Source organism: Carassius gibelio, chromosome A17 (genome assembly GCF_023724105.1).
Source record: "Carassius gibelio isolate Cgi1373 ecotype wild population from Czech Republic chromosome A17, carGib1.2-hapl.c, whole genome shotgun sequence".
Classification (NCBI taxonomy): domain Eukaryota; kingdom Metazoa; phylum Chordata; class Actinopteri; order Cypriniformes; family Cyprinidae; genus Carassius; species Carassius gibelio.
Genome location: NC_068387.1, coordinates 21,463,429 through 21,483,875, shown reverse-complemented (window position 1 = coordinate 21,483,875; position 20,447 = coordinate 21,463,429). Strand labels below are relative to the sequence as shown.

General features: G+C 36.2%; 2 protein-coding genes across 3 annotated transcripts in view; one reads left to right on the top strand and one right to left on the bottom strand.

Moving 5' to 3' along the window:
• LOC128031738 (protein Smaug homolog 1) overlaps positions 1-2,681 on the top strand; it is a 33,912-nt gene extending 31,231 nt beyond the window's left edge. For both annotated transcript variants that reach the window (XM_052620112.1, XM_052620111.1), the window contains exon 13: positions 1,727-2,681. In XM_052620112.1, coding sequence (XP_052476072.1) covers positions 1,727-1,755 — 29 coding nt within the window. In that variant the 3' untranslated portion in view covers positions 1,756-2,681. The remainder of the gene's footprint in view (positions 1-1,726) is intronic.
• Positions 2,682-8,003: 5,322 nt separating this feature from the next.
• On the bottom strand, positions 8,004-20,213 carry LOC127933419 (GTP cyclohydrolase 1). The gene is made up of 6 exons (XM_052530420.1): positions 19,717-20,213; positions 14,829-14,938; positions 12,347-12,402; positions 11,120-11,151; positions 10,919-11,003; positions 8,004-10,643 (listed from the first exon to the last, which is right to left on the bottom strand). The coding sequence occupies exons 1-6, from the start codon at positions 20,060-20,062 to the stop codon at positions 10,517-10,519; spliced, it is 756 nt and encodes a 251-aa protein (XP_052386380.1). The 5' UTR covers positions 20,063-20,213; the 3' UTR covers positions 8,004-10,516.
• Positions 20,214-20,447: the final 234 nt, after the last annotated feature.

The window sequence follows — 20,447 nt, the reverse complement described above, 5'->3', positions numbered from 1 at the left end:
CACCCAAAAATGAAAATGATACCAATTTAAGTTTGTTTTGTTTTTTTGCATTCTGAAAGGATGCTTTAAATTGACAAAAAGTAACAGTAAAGATACTTGTCACTTTGTATTTTAGAATCCTAGAAAAAATGTACCATCACATTTTCCATAAATATATTAAGCAGCACAATTGTTTTAAACATGTTTCTTGAGCAGAAAATCAACGTATTAGAATGATTTCTGAAGATGATGTGACACTGAAGACTGGAGTAATGATACTGAAAATTCAGCTTAGCATCACAGGAATAAAGTGCATTTTAATGTGTTTATTACAATAACAACAGTTGTTTTAAACTGTAATTGTTCACAATATTACTGTTTTACTTGTATTTTTCATCAAATTAATACAGCCTTGGCAAACATAAGAAACTTATTTTAAAAAAATCTTAAAAACCATGTTATGCGAAGATATTAACATGTCGATCTTTGAAAACAGAAACTACTTGTCTCCTATTAGATAAGCAGCCTCTCATTATTTTATCTGAAGAAATTTACATTTTGATGTCTGAATACAAACTCAACTTTTGGTATGAGCTGATGAATGAGGATGTTTCTAGTATTGCATAATGTATGTTATACAATCTGTGCAACAAAATCTTTTGATTTCATCCTCAATCCATGAGAATGGAATCTGAGGAAATGGTTTGGATCTATGCTGACTATGGCAGGATCACGAAACCCCAAGGGACAGTTTCTGTCAGGAACATCCCGTCTGACACTCATTCAAAAGGTCAAAAATCCTTTTGAAGTCCTTTGTTTTCCTTTGAAAATGTTCAAGGGAAGACTTTTTGTTTTCTTTCTCCAAAACATTTTGGTTTAACTTTTTGAGGTGCATCTTTGGTGGGAGCTTTACAGATGCATCAGCCACAACAATCTTCAAAAGAGAAAATATTGTGACTATCAGTTTCAGACAGGAAGGAGCATTGCTTTGTATCCACATGTCATGGGATCAGTGCAGTGAGCATTCCCATGTGAAGTGGAGGTGCATAAAGAGTGTTTTTTCTCTCAGGGCTGACACACAGAGGCTTTCAGTGCAGTGGGCTCAGCACTGGACAAGCACAGCTTTGTGTTGGGGGAGTGCAGGCAGACAGACAGAAGAGAGGCAGGCAGACGGGCAGAAGAAGTGGGCAGCTCTGCGGTGAGCTCAGGAATGCCCCGCTCGCTCCACAGCTGCCAACAGAGACCGTAGTGTTCTTGTGGCAGCACACTCCTAGACTTTCCCCCCTCAGGACCTCCACCTCCTCTGGTCAGCAGTCTTGCCTGGGAGTTTTGTGTGCCCTCATTACGCAGAATGAGATTGCTTGCTCTTTGAAACTGTATGGTCGGGAAGTCCTACTCATTTCAAACAGAAGCAAAAAAATAAAAATAAAAAAAAACGGATTCACTGGGTTGTTTCAGTAATTCAAAGACTTCCAGAAGTCCCGTGCAATATTTTCTCAGAAGTTATAGAAGTTACACTACCATTCAGAAGTTTAGGACCAGAAAGTGTTGGTTTGTTTTTGTTTTTTTAAAGAAATTAATACTTCTATTTAAGGACTGCTAAAAAAAAATCTAGTAGGTTATATAAGTTACATTACTGTACTGTTCATGTAAATTAATAAAAGAAGACAAAATGTTCATTTTTGGGTGAAAGGTTCCAGAGTTGCACTTGATTGTGTTGATGTCATGATGTCACTTGTTTCCATAGATGGCGTTGATCGAACTTCAACTATCTGAGAGAAGAAAAGGGGGCGCACAGGAGACACATGCCTGGCAGCAGGGGGGAAGGTCAACACGAGGTCACAAACTCCTCTGCCTATAACCCCGCCCCCTCCACCTGCTCCCCTACCAACGCCAAATAGCCAATAAGAGAAGTGGGGCGTGGTCTACACAGTGCCATATTTTCTGAAAGGCTTAACACAAGCAAGTTCTGTCACTATGACTACTTCAGCGTGTTTACATTCGAGTTTGGGAGAAAATCACATCTTCAGCACTTTGAATGCCACAAAGGGTCTACGCATCGACGGGCCATTAGAGGGTGTCTGTAACGCAGCGGAGACAACCTTAAAGCGTTCAGGTGGCTGTCTGGGACGTCACAAAATCAAAACCAACCAGTAGACGAAACCAGATCAACACATAGTTACAGATTTGATTTCTGTGCCTCTGTGCAGATGCTAAAAATATTACGTTATAGTATGTTTACACCTTATACTGTCAAGAAAATCCGAAGTCATTTTTTTTCAGGTGTGAGCGTTGTCAAAATCCGAGGACGGTGTACAGCTTTAGGTTCCTAAATGGCTTCATAGTTTACAAGTGTGTTTGTATTTACTGTTTCGTTGTTGTAGTTTTCTTTTGTGCCAGCAGGAAAGCTGATTTACAACACTACAAAGACAGTAAGAGCTACGGATGGTACGGATGCAAGAAAGATAGGGAGCGTGAGAGCAGCGATGGGAAAGGAAACAGGAAGTGATGTCAGCAGAAGGGTCTGTGGAGGGAGCAAGGAATGTCGTACATGGATTCTGACGTTAAGGAATAGTCGAGGGAAATCAGGAGGTCAGAGGAGTGGAATATAGGAGAAATGCCAGATGGAAAGGTTGAAGAGGAGAAGGTGAACACAGAGGTCAGAGCTGCAGACAGACAAAATATGCAGAAATATACACACACACACAAATAAATAAATATATATATATATATATATATATATATATATATATATATATATATATATATATATGTGTGTGTGTGTGTGTGTGTGTGTGTATACGTATATATATATATATATACATTTTTATTTAAATATATTTTATTTAGATTTTAATTTATTTAAATTAAAATATAAATAAAATAATAAATATATATATGTATATGTATATATATATATATATATATATATATATATATATATATATATATATATATATATATATATATATATATATATATTACAATTAAAGTTAAATAAAATCAAATGAAACAAATATGATATGTATATTAACTATATATTTTTGGCAAAAACAAATTTAGTGTAAACATGGTAAAATGTGTTTCTGGAAGCATAAAGATGCTTGGGAGAAGTGTACAGCATCATGAATGATGTTCGTTCAGATACTGTGGGAATCTGTGGAGATTTTTAGGGATTCCGTGTGGGCCTGGAGAGGAAAATGTTTTACAAATTTTTTTTTTTTTTTTTTTAAATGCACAGCTGTTGATTGGTTTAGTGATTTTGGGGAGATTTTTTACAGGTGTCATATGGAGGTTTTCAGCTGGTTTCTGTGTATTTGGGATATCACATGCGTGGTACACTATGTCAGTAGGCTGTTGAAGCAACAGAGAGAAATATACAGTAAGTCACATCAAAATGTATGAGGAAAAAATACTAATTCACCAGTTACTAGTACAGAGCGCCATCTTGTGGTGAAACTGTGCAATAGTTAACATTAAATAAGGCTCGAGTATTTTTTACAGTATTGTCTTAATATCAGCCATTAGTTTATCATGCCAGGTATTAAAAAATAGAACGTTTACAATAAGAAATTAGCTTTTAGTTTTAGACTCTTACAAGTGAAGATCAGATTTTGTTGTTGTTGTTGCTTTGTTTTAATCCGGAACATTAAAGTCTCTTTATGAGGGTGTTCAGTGATTGTTAATGATTCTTATTTAGAGTTTTTCCTATATACCTTTGCTTTTCCTGCCATTGGTGCTGTGAATCCTTGCTAAAACCATCAAAAGTGAATTTGCAATAATGTGCAATAGACTCTTCAACAGCAACATGGTCTGAATCACAGGGCTGAGGGGGAGCTGGACTAACAAACTCTGCCCTCTCCTCCAAATCCACCACAATTCCTGAACCGCAGGACTGTTGTATCCTGTAGTTCTCATGTGGAGGCATTTGCTGGCCTGCAATTTGATGCACCTACCCACACCTCATGTGTTTTTTGGCTAATCCAAAGAAACCAGTCATGATTAAACAGACAGTAAAGAGGCACTTTCACATCCGTTGAGAGGCGATCGACGCAATTCAAGCTGCCTAAAAGAAAGAATATTAACTGTGCATTGTGTCGGCTTCATAAACGAGTTAGTGCCTCCAAACTAGTGCTTTTAATGTGCATGATATGCCTTAAACGGAATGGTAGCCGGTGTTTTACAAGCATGTTAGCAAACCATCATGTGGCACCTTGTTTCTAGAGGTGCATTTGTTTGTGTGTATTAAGCCACTCATCACTGCCATTTGAAAACAATTAGCAGATTCAAATGATTATTTATTCTTTTCTATTATTGATGCAGAGGTTATTGTATTCATTAGATGTATTATTTAAGATACTTTGTGTATTAACTTTTGCTATGGCTGGTAACCATAAGTACATCTCAAATAACAACCTAGTTATTTTTTGACGTTTTGTTTTTCCCAATTTGTATTCTTTATCTAAAAAAACGCACCTGATAGTCAAAAGAGATATCAGTTTTTTGTTGTTGTTTTAATATTGCTGTTTTCCTTTATTTCTTGTGAGTATCTATAAATGCTTATATTTTGCTAACGCTCCCCAGATGGTGTATTTTAAGGAAAATGTTTTTATATTGTCAAAGAGCCAAATTTTTTTTGTTTTTTATGTGGAGATTTCGCTGTTATTCTGTTGCTGTTGTTCCACCTCAGCTGTTACGATGTTTAATGCCAAAAACATACTGCGTAGGGTCATTGCGTAGAGAAGTTATATAGGAAGAGCGCTGCTTGCTCGTGATTGGACAACGAAAAATGATGTGGATTCAGCTCTGGTTTGTTTAAAGGGGTCATATGACGTTGCTAATATGACGTTGTGTTTTTGGTGTAATGAAACATGTTTATGCGGTTTAGGTTAAAAACATTTTTTTTTGTTTTTTTGTTTTCACATACTGTATATTATTGTTTCTCATCTATGCCCCGCCTTTATGAAACACGTAAATTTTTACAAAGCTCATCTTTCTGAAAAGCGAGGAGTGCTCTGATTGGCCAGCAATCCATTGCTTTGTGATTGTCCGAATACAACAAGTGTGTGATGGAAATGTAGGGCCCTTACCATACTGTGATGCATATCCTGGCACGACGAGACAAAACCAATAAAACCATGTGACATTTGTTACATCCAGTGGGGACATAATTACTGATTATAATGACTTATACTGTCTTTTTACACGTTGCATATTGCGCCGCGTAAACATAAAACCATGTTTGCTTTCGTAATTGAAAAAAAAAAAACCAAGCGCTACACTTTTCCAAACTCACGTTTGAATCATCAATGGCAAATTCTTTTAATATGAAAACATACTTACAGACTGAGAGTCAGAACAGTAGGTATTGTACTCTCCCAGGATCAGGAAACAGTCCTCCATAAAATGCACTGCACACATCTGAATATTTGGGTTGAACTGTTCTGGAACTGTGTTGTTAATAGAACTTAACCACTGATTTCTATTTGTGTCCTCTTTTGGAAGCCAAACAAAGTATTTTCGATGCTTTAAAACACACAGCGTCTCCACAACATGGCAAGCGGCAGCAACAATGCCTAATCGAGAATCAAACTTCTGCCTTCTTTCTTTGCGTGAAGATTCAGATGGCGCAATGCCAATCTTCCCACACAGTGAGGTAGATGTGTGGGGGCGTGTTTAAATTAGGAGTTTTGGGGGGAGTGGACATGTCTTAGGTTTTATAAAGAATATGTCTTTGGGTTTGAGACTTTAGTCTTTGCATCTTTAGGGATCTTATCTATTCATGAACAGCTTGTAACACTCCAAAGAGAAAGGAAAACTTGAAATCACATCATATGACCCCTTTAAATGTTTTTCACATGACGAGTCGGAGTGTGAAGACGCTTCTGTCCAAATGTGTTTGACTGCAAACATGCAGCAAAAGTACAGATGCTGTAACAGTGTTAACACATGCTACCTTGGTATTCTGGAGAAAAAAATGAAATAGCGTTTTAGCATTGACAAAGCCTTTTTTGTTACATTATTTTGTGAAAGCTTTTGCGCGTCAGCATATTTGGACGTATGTGATCGATGCTGATCGATTTTATTTAGTTGTTATTTGATTTGTTGTTTTCTCCCTCTATTCTGAAACAAGGGTCTTGCTTTACTACGCTCTTTGATTCTTTTCCCCATTATGTTGTGTGTGTGTGTGTTATCTACAAGAGCCGATGTCCTGTATTGACTGCAGGCTGAAGTACATATACATTATATAAATATATATATATATATATATATATATATATATATATATATATATATATATATATATATATATATATATACAACAGTGAAAAAAAATCGATCAAAACAATTTATATTTTAGAGATGCATGCAAGAGGCTGGGAAGACATATATAGAAAAAAAACAAATGGCAGTGCCTTTTTCTTTTCTTTTGTATTCAGACATTTACCCCAAATGTAAATGATTTTCTATGGCTCTAAAATATAGAGATAAGCAGATGGTCAAAACTTCAAATCATACAAAGTCCATACGAGCTGATTCTGATGCGTCTGCACGGAAGGAGCGTGCTGGTAGTTCATGGCCATCTGATTCTGTATGCTTTAGGTACTTCAGTGCTGTTATGAAGTTACGATTATATCTGTCTGTACAACACAGCTATGTATATATATTCTTTGTTTGTATGCGTGCGGGCGTGACACTGTGAGAAACTGAATTGTCTTGTAATTTTTGTAAATATAGCCTAGTTGCGTCATAACGTGGATAACTTCCTGTCACGTTACCTGTGAGGCGTCACAGCTCGTGTTACGTCTCTCCGCCCACCTTAGCGCAGGTTTTAAAAATCTTTACTGAAATGAACATTACTAGTCCTTAAAGAGAGGGTTTCTGTAATCTCTTTCCCTCACTGGTTTGTGGCCTTGTGAGAGTGTGTTTTTGTGCGTTAATGCTGGGAGATTTATATTGTTTGTGTGTCCGCCGACTGAATGTGTTTCGTCTGTTTTTAATTGGGTCTGTGTTAAATGCTTGACATCTTTGTAATAACCACAGACGAAAAGTATTAAAGAGTAACTTCTGAAAAAGGCTCACTGTGTTTTTTTCTCGTCTGAAAGCAGCTGTTGAATGGTATGGAGGAAGCTTTGCTCATATATTCAGGTTTACTAACCCCGAGTCTGTGGGGAATTTACTGCCTCCTCTCGATCTCCACCAATCAGAGCTCGAGACAGGTTTTTATTGCCAAGAGGCGGGGCTTTCTGTGGAAAAAAAAAAGGACATTAAAAAGACGGTCACCCTCAACTCGCTGTTTTATGAACTAATTTATGATGGGCTAATGAAAGTGTCACATAGATGGGCAGTGTTGTTCATGGGAAAAAGATTAGGAAGTGAAATTGGTAAATTATATAAAGATTATAAAAAGGTAGAAGTTCTTTTTTACACACAAACACAAACCCTGTAACTGGCTCCTGCTATCTGCCTAAAGCACTTTAAGGGTAGAATAAAATGTTGGAAATTTTAACCCTGAGAGAGAGAGGGAGAGAGAATGTAATATTATACCTAAACACTTTTATCACATACATTTTTATTTTTATTAATTCATTAAGCAATAATATAACAATAAGCACATTTGCCTTCTTAGGTTTTAAAATTTCCATTAGAGCAAATTAAAATAATAATGCAAAAACAAATACCTCACCCTCAATCATCCTTAGGTTACTTGATAAAAAATATATATTTAAATTATAAAGCATTAATTGTTATTATTATTTTTTTGTCTTATAATTTTTTACAATAATGCAAATTTGTTAGGGTAATGACCTTTAACTTTCTTGAAATTCATGTTATAATGCGAAAATTACTTTTGGGGTGAAATATGATTTATTTATTATAATTATTTGTGAAATCCATCCTTTACTGATTCTCCTTTGCTTTCTACCAACCCCCTTAAAAATATATAATAAAATATAATAATATAAATAAATATATATATATATATATAAAGCACCTTTAAAAACATAAAGAACATTCTAACATATTTTACACAATATTTTATTTTATTTTAAGCTGAAAATGACGAAGAACATCAATAGTAAGGCTCTTTGAGACTTTAGTTTAAAGAAGGCCACATGAATAACACTATACTTCTCAATATCAAGTGTTCATTTTCTCAATGAATCCACTCTTATGAAGCGATTGTGACACTGAACATCTCAGATACCATTTGGCTCAGAGTTTGGACTTATGGAATGCAGAACATCACTCAAGGAATGTTTCATAATTTAAAACAAGTCATTACACAGACAATACAACAGTATCAGTAAATCCACAGTATCCATTGTTTCTGAGCGTAATATAATTTTCTACAATGATACATAAGTATATAGTTTGAATTCTTACTCAAAAACGCACTGTACATAACCAAGGAGAGGTAAACATGCATCTGAGTAAATGTATAAAATATGTTTTACAAATGTATATATATTTTAGTTGATTTCCATCTTTTTTTATCTTATTTTTATTACAAAGATCACAATTATATCAGTACAGCTAAGTTCTGTATTCTTCATACTGTAAGTGAATCCCACAATGTGCAAAATCAGATACTAAGTTGACCTTGACTGCACCTTAACAAATAAAAGAAGACCTTCAGAGAGTAAACAACATCTAGGACCGTACAGACAGGACATTCAGAAGGCTGGAGCTGGTTATCACTTCAACACAGAACATCCAACACATCAGACTCAACAGCTGATTTTAAACAGAAAATAATAGAGTTACACAAAACTTGTAAATGCCATCAATGACGAGCCCAAATAAACACTTAAACAGACAGTTCACCCAAAAATACTAAATATGCTATTATATACTCACCCTAGGGTTGTTTTAATCCTGTATCACTGTTTCTTTCTGCTTGACAAAAAAGAAGCTAGCTGAAGAATGGCTGTTTTTGTCCTCCCAATGAATTGTCTGATCATTTTAACACCGTGCACCGTGTCTTTTTGCTGTGAAATCTTAACTTAAATTTTTAATTGCTTATACTTTTTCAAGATAATCACATACTGTATTGAAGCAACTTAAGTTTAATCCATTATCCATACAAGTTAAAACATTTTATGAAATATGAAAAAATCATATTAAAACTTGATTAAAATACATCAGGATTTCAGCTACATTTATTTATACGTCTCTTTATCATAGTTGAATTGCATTGCATTATATGTTTCAAAACTACAGAGCTTTGATAGTAAAATAATCATTTAAATACCAAACTGCACATTTTCACTCAGTCTCGACTTCTGATGTATTTTGCCTCCTTGAATATAAACTCCATAAAATCACCATGATAAAAATTGGTAAAACATTTATTTTTAACATTACAATAATGTGAATTTGTGAAGGTAGTTTGCTTAAAAATCATGTAATAATGCAAAAACGGTGTTTATATTAACAGCAAAAGTGCATATTTTCATAAAATTTGGACCTCTGAATAAAATTTAGGTTTTTATTTTTATTTTTTATGACATTTTCCTATATTCTACTATATGAGCCATAAAAACTTGATGTATCAAACATAATACTCAACAAAAAACACAAACATGTAACCTTAAAAGTATGCTTCAATAAACCGTTCCATTAGAAAAATATCATTTTTTTTTTTTCAGACTAACATTTCATATGTCACGTTTAAGGCAAAACATGTGTGGATAACATGAGGGTGAGTTTCATTTCCGGATGAACCATCCTTTCAAGAGCAGATGATACTTTGGGTCTGGGCATAATTACTGACTGATGTACACAGGACGCATACATTATATTAAATATTACATTATAAGACAGCGTAGCCATAATACATTTTCAGCACATAGTAAAACAACAATAAAACCAGTCTGGATTTATTCACTTATAAAAAGTGGTGCTTTCTTTGTAATACTAGGTTTTTGGATATGTACCATTATAATACCATAACAATCTTTGAAGTACAATGTAAATATCAAGGTGTAAGAATATTTGTAATTATTTAGTGGTTCTATTCATTACCGTTACCGTACCATTGTTCCTCAACAGTACTTTTATGTAATTATTCAAATATTCAGAATGACATGCACCTCCCTGTTCAGGAGCGTGAAAATAAAACCACTTTGTTTGCGTATTTCAAGCAACTCAATTGCGTTGAATAGAGAATGAATGTGACACAGCCGGAAAGAGATCTAAACAGATTTCGGTGGGTTTGGTTCTTGTCAGTTTAAAGAGGTGAAATTGTGTTAATCTAAGACGTCCTTCAAAACACAATGCTTCCATTTAACAGTAATAGCCACAGTCCCGTCAATAGAGGCTCCCACAGCTCTACTGACTAAAACGTGCACAAAACACACACATCCACACACGAGACACAGACGAGAAGGTGTTACCGATGGGACACTATGTTACACAGCAGCAGGGCCTCGTCCGGAGGCAGAACCAGAGATGAAGGATCCGTAGATCCAGGGAGGCGTTTGAGAAGAGGGCTGGTCAGAGTGTTTTGGCAGTGGAGAGTGAACACGGACCCTCAGCTCCGGATCAGGCTCAGGAACTCGTCTCGTGTCTTGGGGTCCTCACGGAAAACACCAAGCATGGTGCTGGTCACAGTCTTGCTGTTCATCTTCTGGACGCCTCGCATAACCATACACATGTGACTGAAGAAGACCACAGAGAAGAAATACATCTTGAGGACTGGTCATACTACCGTAATTACTTATACTTAATAAATCCAACAAAATGTGTGGATTGTTCATACTTATTGTATTGTTACAAAAAATAAAATGCAATAAATATTGAGGACTGTTCATATTTATTACATCGTAAATTAAATGATAAAAATTAATTTGTGGCTGGAGAATAATAAAGAAAATAAATAAATCTTCATATTTGGTCATTTTTAGCATTATATTGTAAATAAAAGGTGTAATACGTTGCTTCGATGACCACCCCGACCCCAGCAGGCTGTAACGCTTCAGTGATGGCGACTGCAATCTGTTTGGTTAGACGCTCCTGAACTGAAATCAGACAAGCAGATTCCAATATTAAGTTTTCAGGTTATTAGTGAAACCAACAAGGATTTCGAAGGAATGTAAATATTGTATGTTTGTTTGAGGGGGAGGGAAGCCATTACCTTGCAATCTCCTGCTATATATCTCAACAATCCTAGTGCAAAACAAGAGACATAGTTAATAATTAAGCTAGATTTCTGTGAGATCATATGTGATGGTGCTTTGATAAAACTTCATTGCTCACGGATTTTAATCACTGTGGTAATGATAAAACTTAATAAGATTTAATTAATAAGAATAGAACAAACACACACACAAAATCCTTTTCACAGATAATGTTGACTAGGAAAAGTCAGTCTCTGTGCCACTCTGACCTTTTCATGACTACAGCTATTAAAAAGAAAAAAAGAAACAATACCAAATTTTAGAAATCAGAAATGCACCTGTGTGTGTGTGTGTGTGTGTGTGGCACTGCTGAGAGCTACAGTTCGTGACTGCTGTTGTCATGTCTTCATTAGTGGAGTGCAGTATAATGGCTTGTACATCGTGAATGGCTAAGCCACAGGTATTGGGGTCAGATTGGATCAAGCTTCTCTTTGTCACTCACACATTGTGTCTAATCCTCTTACAGACACTTACACTCTCATTGTTTCAAACACACACATACACACACACACACACACAAAGGCGCGTGCATCTTGATTTCACAGACAAACAACTCCCTTGAGGCAATGAGAGCCACTAATCCCCTTTACTCAAGCAAATGCTGCTGAATTTACTGAAAAAAAAGAAAAGAAAAGCTGCTTTGTGGCAGGATAAATATGCACACTCATGAAGGAATCCATTAAGATTCAATATTGTTCATTATAAAAACAAAATCACCTCGTTGTATAACAAAATCTTAAAATTTATTTTAAAGGATTGCAGAACACTCAACAAAAAATGCATTTATATGATAAAAATACATAAAAACTTAAAATAACTGCTTTGTATTTTAATAAAAATAAAAAAAGTAATTTATTTCAAGAAAAGAAAAGCACACTGATCCCATATACCCCATTTTAATTAAAAAAAAAAAAGTGATAAAATGTATTGTTCAACAAATAGGGCAAACATTAGTAGAACATGTCCATAGGTTATTTGATACAGGATTGTATTTCGTAATGCAATTATATTCAGATGGACTGGGGAAAGATGGAAGTGATTTAAGTGCCCAAATACTTTTTGGGACCACTGACTGTGAAAAACAAAAGATGTAAATGAACACAAGAAAAGAATAACAAATAAAATTAATTGTAATAGATTGGACTTTCATATGTGTATGAGAAACATGGGTGCATTTTGCCCACCTTGCTAGTTTACTCAGACCAAGAACCCTCTTGTTTGGAAGGTAACCTATGTGCACCTGTACAAAACACAACACGTTATCTGACAATAGAAAGACAGTACTGCAAAACATGGGAGTAATATACACACAATACTTTCACAGTAAACTGTGTAAAATACTTTTTGACTGATTAGCTATAATAGCTTTTTATAGTAGGGAAGTTGTGGCCTAATGGTTAGAGAGTCAGACTCATAACCCAAAGGTTGTGGGTTCAAGTCCCATACTGACAGGGATTGTAGGTGGGGGGAGTGAGTGTACAGAATTCTCTCCCACCTTCAATACGACGACTGAGGTGCCCTTGAGCAAGGCACTGAACACCCAACTGATACTGGTGTATAATTTGATATAATCGTGTTACAGTAAATAACCATGGCTACAATATTAACCAAAATAATTATGATTTCTGCCATAACCGAGCATCCCCACATGGCACAGCAGCAGAGGAGAAGTTAAAGATGCAGAGAGCCGCATCTGTGCATATGCTCGGAAGTGACTGTACATCTGACAGCTCCCCCAACCTAACCTCCTCTCCACCGTCCAACTCAAATGTCACCAACAATTTGATGAAACAGCCCAGAGAAAGGGCAGCATTAACAGACATGCAAGGATTTTCTCTCTTCTTTCCTCTTCTGCTCTCTGTTCTGATGTGATAACCCTGCACATCACTGAACCCTCTTGGCCTTCTTTCAGCGCTGCCAAACTTCAATCAACATCCTCCAAAAACATAAATCGAGCTTTACCAACAACTACAGAGCACCTGGGAAATGAGCAAAGTGCTTTTTTTTTTCAACTTAATCCACTTTAGGACAACAGGCAAGATGTGGCGGCTGTATGGAAGATATGTTTCAAGGGAAAACGAGAGCACACCTGTTCAGCTCGGCGCTCGTGATGGACACTAACAGTGTTGTGTGGACAATCATCAGGACGGTGGACGCTGAAGCGCAAGCAAGAGGGCCAAAAACAGAAAATGAACGGGCGCGCGCCTCTCTGAAGGAAACTGGTGTGTCATTATCTTGTTGCAGATGCCGCGAGTGGTGAGGTAAATAGATGAGAAGGGATAAGGGGCCGCGCCGATGACGATTAGCGGGGGACGCAGCGGAAACGACGGCCCTCTGACAGCGTCTGACAAACAAAATTGCAAGTGGCGGAAAAAAAGCCATTCAGTGCGCTTGATCAATGGCTCAGTCTATCATCAGCAGCCATTTGAGCCGTGACAGTATCGACGGTGTCTCTTTTGTCTTAAATGGCAGACACCTGCAGAGCTGTGAGCTGGAGGGAGGTACTAAATGTCAAACCTGGAGGATTAAGAGTGGCCATCTTTTCTGAGTGGATCTCAGACCCAATATTCCAGCTTGTCCTTGTTACCTTCTAGATTTAGGCTAATTATAGCTAACTAACTTGGTTATTGACGGACTTTCTTTCTTTGTTTTTTTCAAGGTGAATCAGAAAACCTGTAATGCTGCCATTATGTGAGTGAATCTCAAAAAATAAATTTACAAGGCATATTTCACCCCACAATCAAAATACACATTTAATAAAAAAAAAAAGAAAGAAAAAATTTTTTAAATCTTATTTTCATCATAATGAAGCAAATTTGCTATCAAATTCTCATTAATGTAATTCTTCTATGAAAATCATCCTGTTTAAACCCCTTAACTGTCACCCTGTCCCGAATACAAGACGCCTACAGTTACTTCACTATATTACAATCAAATCTAATCAAATCTTGACAAACTATATATCGTTGGAAAGGGCTAAGACTCCCAAATATATATTTTACCATTGTTTTTTGTTAAAAATTATGTAGGAAAAGTAATACATTAATTTATGACAAGAGTGCATCATCAAAAATCCAGATTATAACAGGAGTTTTGACCTTTGTTTAAAAAAAAAAAGACTTCTTTGTTGCCTTTTTCTCTATCACATTTTAGAAATAGTCTGCATACATTGACTTCAAACACTACTTACTTGAGCAACAATACTTTACACATATAAACTTCAATAATATACCACATTACAGTAATGATAATGAGATTTTTTATATATTGGCTTCATAAAAAGAAAGTCCCAAATATAAGCTTGATTTCTTTGTTTTAAGAATAATTTATATCATTCTATAATTTCTATATATTTTGTTCTTTTTGGGGTAAAATATGACCTGGATTGTAAATAAATGAAAAATAAAATCAATTAAAATGTTAAATTAATAATACAAATATTTTTTTAAATAAATTTATAATGAATGAATTAAATCAATTAATAAACTTTAATAAATAATAAAAATGAATAAAGACTTTGTTAAACCCTTATACTGTACCATAGGGTAGTGCAGTGAAAAATTCATTTTTAAAACTACGTATCCACCTCAGAGGTTAAGTCATAGAAACTGCACTGAAAGGCAACATGAAAGTGGACATTGATGAGGGTAAAAGGATTAGTCTTACCCGGCCAAAAATGGGAACTAAATGGTGTTCACACATGGAAAACATGTCAATATCCTTCACGATCACCATCTCGTCATGGTCTTCATCAAAGATTGCGTCATTCAGGACATCTGCAAGGAGGCACAACAACAAATTAATAAGTTCAGATGGGTCACCGTCGGGTGAGTGATATGACACCTGATGACATCATGAAATCATTATATTTCACCCTGTATGCTCTTCCTGTTGTGGCTCAGTGTCATTTCTCTTAGCTCATATCTTTGTTTAAACATGTCCTGTTTTATCTAGTGGAAATGCACGGTCTTTTCTTGTGGGGCTTTTTAATTTCCTGGCCGCGTATCTTGGGGTATGTTTCCATGGACACATGGCAGACTGATGCTGGGGCTTCAGGGGCTTGTTGAGATGTGACTCTCATTTGTGTTGTTGCCACTTTAGTGTAGTCACCGTGTGAAGGCAGAAAGCAATCCATTTTCAGGCTGTTTTTATGCCTATGATTACTTCAGCGACAGATGTATCCCAACCAATTTTTTTTTTTTTTTACATTTTCTGAAAAACTGAGCAGTGTTTGCCCAGCAAATCTCCTCATCAAGGTGGCAGGGTGTTGTGGGTGGTTGTCAGGGTGTTGCTAAGGTGTTAAAGGTCTCCATGATATTTTGGCCGCTGCAGGCCTGTCACAATCATCAGTGTGAATTAATTGTCTTACAAATAATTGAGATTTAATGATTTATTTCTATTCTGTTCACGTCATAATGTTTTTGTAATTGTATAAAATATGACGATAGAAATTTTAATAGCCCCATATAATTTACTTAAATGTGTAGAAATGTATGTTTAAATAATTATTTTATAAATATCATAAAATATATATTATTACCATATTTTTCGGATTATAAGTCGCACCTGAGTATAAGTCGCATCAGTCCAAAAATACGCAATGATGAGGAAAAAAACATATATAAGTCGCACTGGACTATAAGTCGCATTTATTTAGAACCAAGAACCAAGAGAAAACATTACCATCTACAGCCACGAGACGGCATAGAGCGCCCTCTCACGGCTGTAGATGGTAATGTTTTCTCTTAGTTCATTTCTCTCGGTTCATGTCAAATTAATTTTGATAAATAAGTCGCACCTGACTATAAGTCCCAGGACCAGCCAAACTATGAAAAAAAGTGTGACTTATAGTCCAGATACGGTATATTTATAATACAGCAATATAATATAATATAAAATAAAATGCCGTGATTAAACCCACAGGCCTCCATTTCATGTGAAGTGAGACCTTTGACCTTTGATCTTTACGTACTTCACAACATTTGTTTTTCTTTCATATTTACTCCCTGCCAGATTATGACTTAAACCTTTACATTTTTCCTTATCTCATCCTAATTTGGATAGCAAAATGTGATAGAAATCTATGCTACACAACTCTCCCAGTTATCAGATCACTTACAAATCTGCATTATTTGAGGTAACATTCATTGAAAAAATAATGTGTTTAAAGTTTAAAGGTTAAGGGTTTGTTATAAATGATTATAGTAATAATAGTTATGCAGACACTACTGACAAACTAATTTTTCTGATGTAGTCTCATGCTTCCCAGAACCAGGAAAGGCTTTTGTTAATTTTTAAACCTATTCCGGTCTTTTCACTGTTCTGCTTGGTGACTAACCAGCATGATTTTCAGAAACCGAGCACACTATGTATGCATGTAGTGTTGTGTAAATGCTGCAGCTGATCGGAGCATCAGTCTCGGCTGAATTTAACCTGAGGGCAGCAGCAGCTGCTGTTATGAGAGAACTGTCATCAGGCTCGTCCTAAACAAACAGCTGCTTTCAAATGCACAGGAACAACACACGGAAAGGTCTCACGCATGACGGTGGCACTGACAAAAAAGAACAGGAAATCAAATCAGCATCTCCCAGAAGTCATCCTTCAGCCTCGCTGCCACCGTCACACACACTCTCAATTAAACACAAACCTGCTTACACACTAAGCAAATATACACTTGGAATACAATAAGTAACCATAGAAACCCATTGAAATTGTGAGGATGTCAACCAGCAGAGCTCTGGTTAAGGGTAATGTTACTGCTCCTGAGGGTTTGGCTTGTTCTCCATCGTTTAAATAAGAGACAGGCATCCATCCAGGAAGTGGGGGCAGGGGACAACGAGCGGAATGAGTAATAAAGAAAAGAAACCATACTGAGCCGCCTGACCGCTGTAACTTAACCAGTATCAGTCGTCTCTATGATCTTGAATGGTTTATGTGGCATGAGACCACAACAAAACCATTAAGTATAAGGAACATAATGATATAATGCATTATAATAATATCATAATAAATAATCCTCTAATTTCCTTCCTTTTCTAGTGTCTGTGAATCGTGAGTACAAATGTTTCATAACAAGCATCCTTTCTAAAACACAAAACGGTAAAATGGAGAAAAAAACAGTAGCAAAAAAAACGATTTATTTGCATAATCGCCCAAAATGATTTACAGGTGTGTGACATTTCAACATATATATTACATAAGTAAACATTGCTGTTTGTTGTAATACTGATAAACAATAAAAAGTATTATTGTTTTTCTTTCTTTCTTTCTTTTTTCTTCAGTTAGTGTAAAAACCAAACCTGAATATTTGAAACTAGTTTCTTCTTGTGATTTGAATGTCCTGGTTGATCTTTCGATTTGTGCATTATTTTCAAAGTCATATCATGTCATATGTTAGTCTTGTGTGAGTTACAGGCCAAAATAAAAATTAAGATTTCATCGTTATATACAGTTATATTTATACTTTTATTTTATACTAGTTATATTTAGGTTATCGGCTGTTATTCCTAACCTCCAGTGTGATGCTAAACTAATTATATATTAAAGTATTTTCATAGAATATATGCAAGTAAACATTGATACATGTTGTTGTATTGGTGTATATATTTTTTTATTATTATAATTAAGCCTATTTTCCCTCTGTGTTCAGTTAGTGTAAAAACAGTAAGCTGAAACACAGTGTTAACCCAGAGGTGAATATACTGTGACATCAAGTGAGATCAAGGTGGAAATTCATCATTCAAGCACTTACTATGTACCATCAGCTTCCTTTTCTTGCATTAACCAGTGAGTCAACCACCTCCCATAAAACTGTGAAATTCAACACAGTGTCACACAAACCCACTGAGATCCCTAAACTGTTTCCTCCAACACTTTAAATGTCTTTTTGTGGGAGACACATAACTTTGCTAGTTCAGAACAATATGTGAAACTGCAGGGGTGGTGCAAACTTCAGCCAATCCCACTGAAGAAAGACCTTCCTCTGGAAATCTGTTATCAAAGGCACGCTTCCAGTGACACTGCATGATATACCTTCTGTGAACTGTGGACCATGTTCTAGTGATGCATATGTAAGTGCTGTGAGCTCATCGAGGAGAGTCTGCTTTAACAAACTTTTTTGGTGTAGAAAAGCAACATTAATACATTCCATATGCATCTGTCCTAATAATGCTACACAAACCAAGTCCAGATGTGCTGTTTTCTTTGTGGAGATGTTGTTGGTAATGCGATGGTGGGAGGCACCCTGGCTCAACCACTCAGACAACAGCCTGAGAGTGACCAGTGAACAATTATGCAAGATAAACCTTCGCTTTGGGGTGGAGTACCTGTTGAGCCAGTTAATCAAACTGATGGCACATGAAAGTGTTTGAGGAAATACTTCTAACCTGAAATGCTTGACAATGCATTAGTAAAAGATGAATGGTTTGTGGGCCATAACATTTTCTGTATCATTATAAGGCCCCGACAACTCCAAAATACCAACCTGATCTGATGAGAAAATGTAACTTTCTGAAAAGGTGTCAATTTTTTTTTATGAATTCATAAGATGTGTTTTAAACAGAAAAGCAGATCAGAAAACATATGAATGCTATCATACTAAAACTAATAATTAGCCACTATTTAAAAGAGAATGAAGTGCTTTGAGAGTGTGTTGAAATAGATTGTGAAAATATAACATGATTTTGAAGAATCTCCTAGTTGATCTTTGAGTTTCAATGAAGGTATAGATGTAAAAATTAGATTTCATCATGTCCTACACAACTAAGTCTCCTGATTACATATGATAGTTTTTTTTTTTTAGTTAAAGACCCAAATTTTCACAGATTTTCTTCTAGTAACATTTAAGTTATTCACTAACCATGTGTCATGAACAAATCATTAAGACCATTTCTTTAGCTCAATCAACCTAATAAAAACCTGAATTAATGATTCATTCATTCCTCAATCTACTCTTGAAAATATGATTGGTGATAATATGATCTGTGAAAAAAACTTAAATATCAGCCTCACACGATCACTGTCAAATAGTGAAGACTTGTGATGTAGTTTTTGGGCGTCCTTTGGGCCAATTTAAGGTGAATTAAAGTCCTTGACATCTTCAGTGACCATTCATTGTCCTTAATAGACAGATCAACAAAGTCTCTCTTTGTCTTTCACAGAATAAATATCATTAAAAGTTTAGATACGTAAATGATGACAGAATTGTAACTTTTGGATCAACTACAATTTTTACAACCTAACTTTCTGTCACATTGCTTCCCGTTCTGTCTAGATGTTTTTTGAACTCAAGACCGCCTCTGTAAACGCCCCCTTGGTGCCATAAAACTGTACAATTATGTAAAACAGAAAGTTAAATGAAAAAAAAAAAGTTAACAAAAATGACGTTTATTTAACATCTTTAGTCAGAGACAGTTTTCCAGAGACGGTGTGACATTTCAGGATGTTAATTTAAGCTTGCAATACGCTTAAAGTAATTCTAAATCAATTTAAACCAAAAATAACCTATAAATACACACGTCTTATCAACTGTCATTCATACATTTATGCAACTCACCGATGATTTTTTCCTGATAACCCTTGGTGAAGAACTGCATGGCGGTGGCGGCTCTCCACGGAGTTTTGAGGAGCCCCTGCCGCTGCGGATCTTCCCCGAGCCCCCTGAGGATCGTGGTGTACGCCGCGGCGATGCTCGGCAGGCTCATCTCATTGTCTTCCAGACTGCGAGTGCGTTCTTCACGCCAGCTCTCCATCACGCTGGAGGACGGCACGGTGCTCGGGGTCCCTGCGGCACCACCGGCGCTCCATCCGGGAACTTTCGCCCGTCCGTCAAAGTGCCCATTGATCGCGGCATCTGTTTCATTTTCATTTTGATTCATTTGTTTCTGTTTGGAGCGCTCCATGATTGCCTTAAAGTGACAGCTTGGGTTCCTCAAAGTCGGTTTTAGTGCTACTACCTGTTTTCAATATGGTTTAAGGAGTAACAGACAAACTTGTGAAGTTCAACAGTGATAACTCTCTTGTCAAACTCAACTCGGCGCTCCAGCAGGGACACTCAGGGGTTTTATAAACACTGGCTAATCTCTGCGCGATCCTATTGGTCGCCAGGGCTACCGCGTCACGGAGCCAGATTGCTATTGGCCGAGAGACGTGCCTGCGTCAGGCCACCTGTCTAGTAAGAGGATGAAGTATCTTATTCAACAACAACAACAAAAAACCAAGGAAAGGAATTGTCTTATTCACATTACAGTGATGTCTTGGGGCACATCAACCCATCGAAGGGGACTG

Excerpts from the sequence above, each read along its gene's own strand:
- LOC127933419 (XM_052530420.1), bottom strand. The coding sequence starts at position 20,062 with ATGGAGCGCTCCAAACAGAAACAAATGAATCAAAATGAAAATGAAACA. Across the intron at positions 14,939-19,716 it reads TTATCAGGAAAAAATCATCG|ATGTCCTGAATGACGCAATC; the intron begins GTGAGTTGCATA and ends GCCTCCTTGCAG. Across the intron at positions 10,644-10,918 it reads GGGGTGGTCATCGAAGCAAC|TCACATGTGTATGGTTATGC; the intron begins GTATTACACCTT and ends GGTCTTCTTCAG.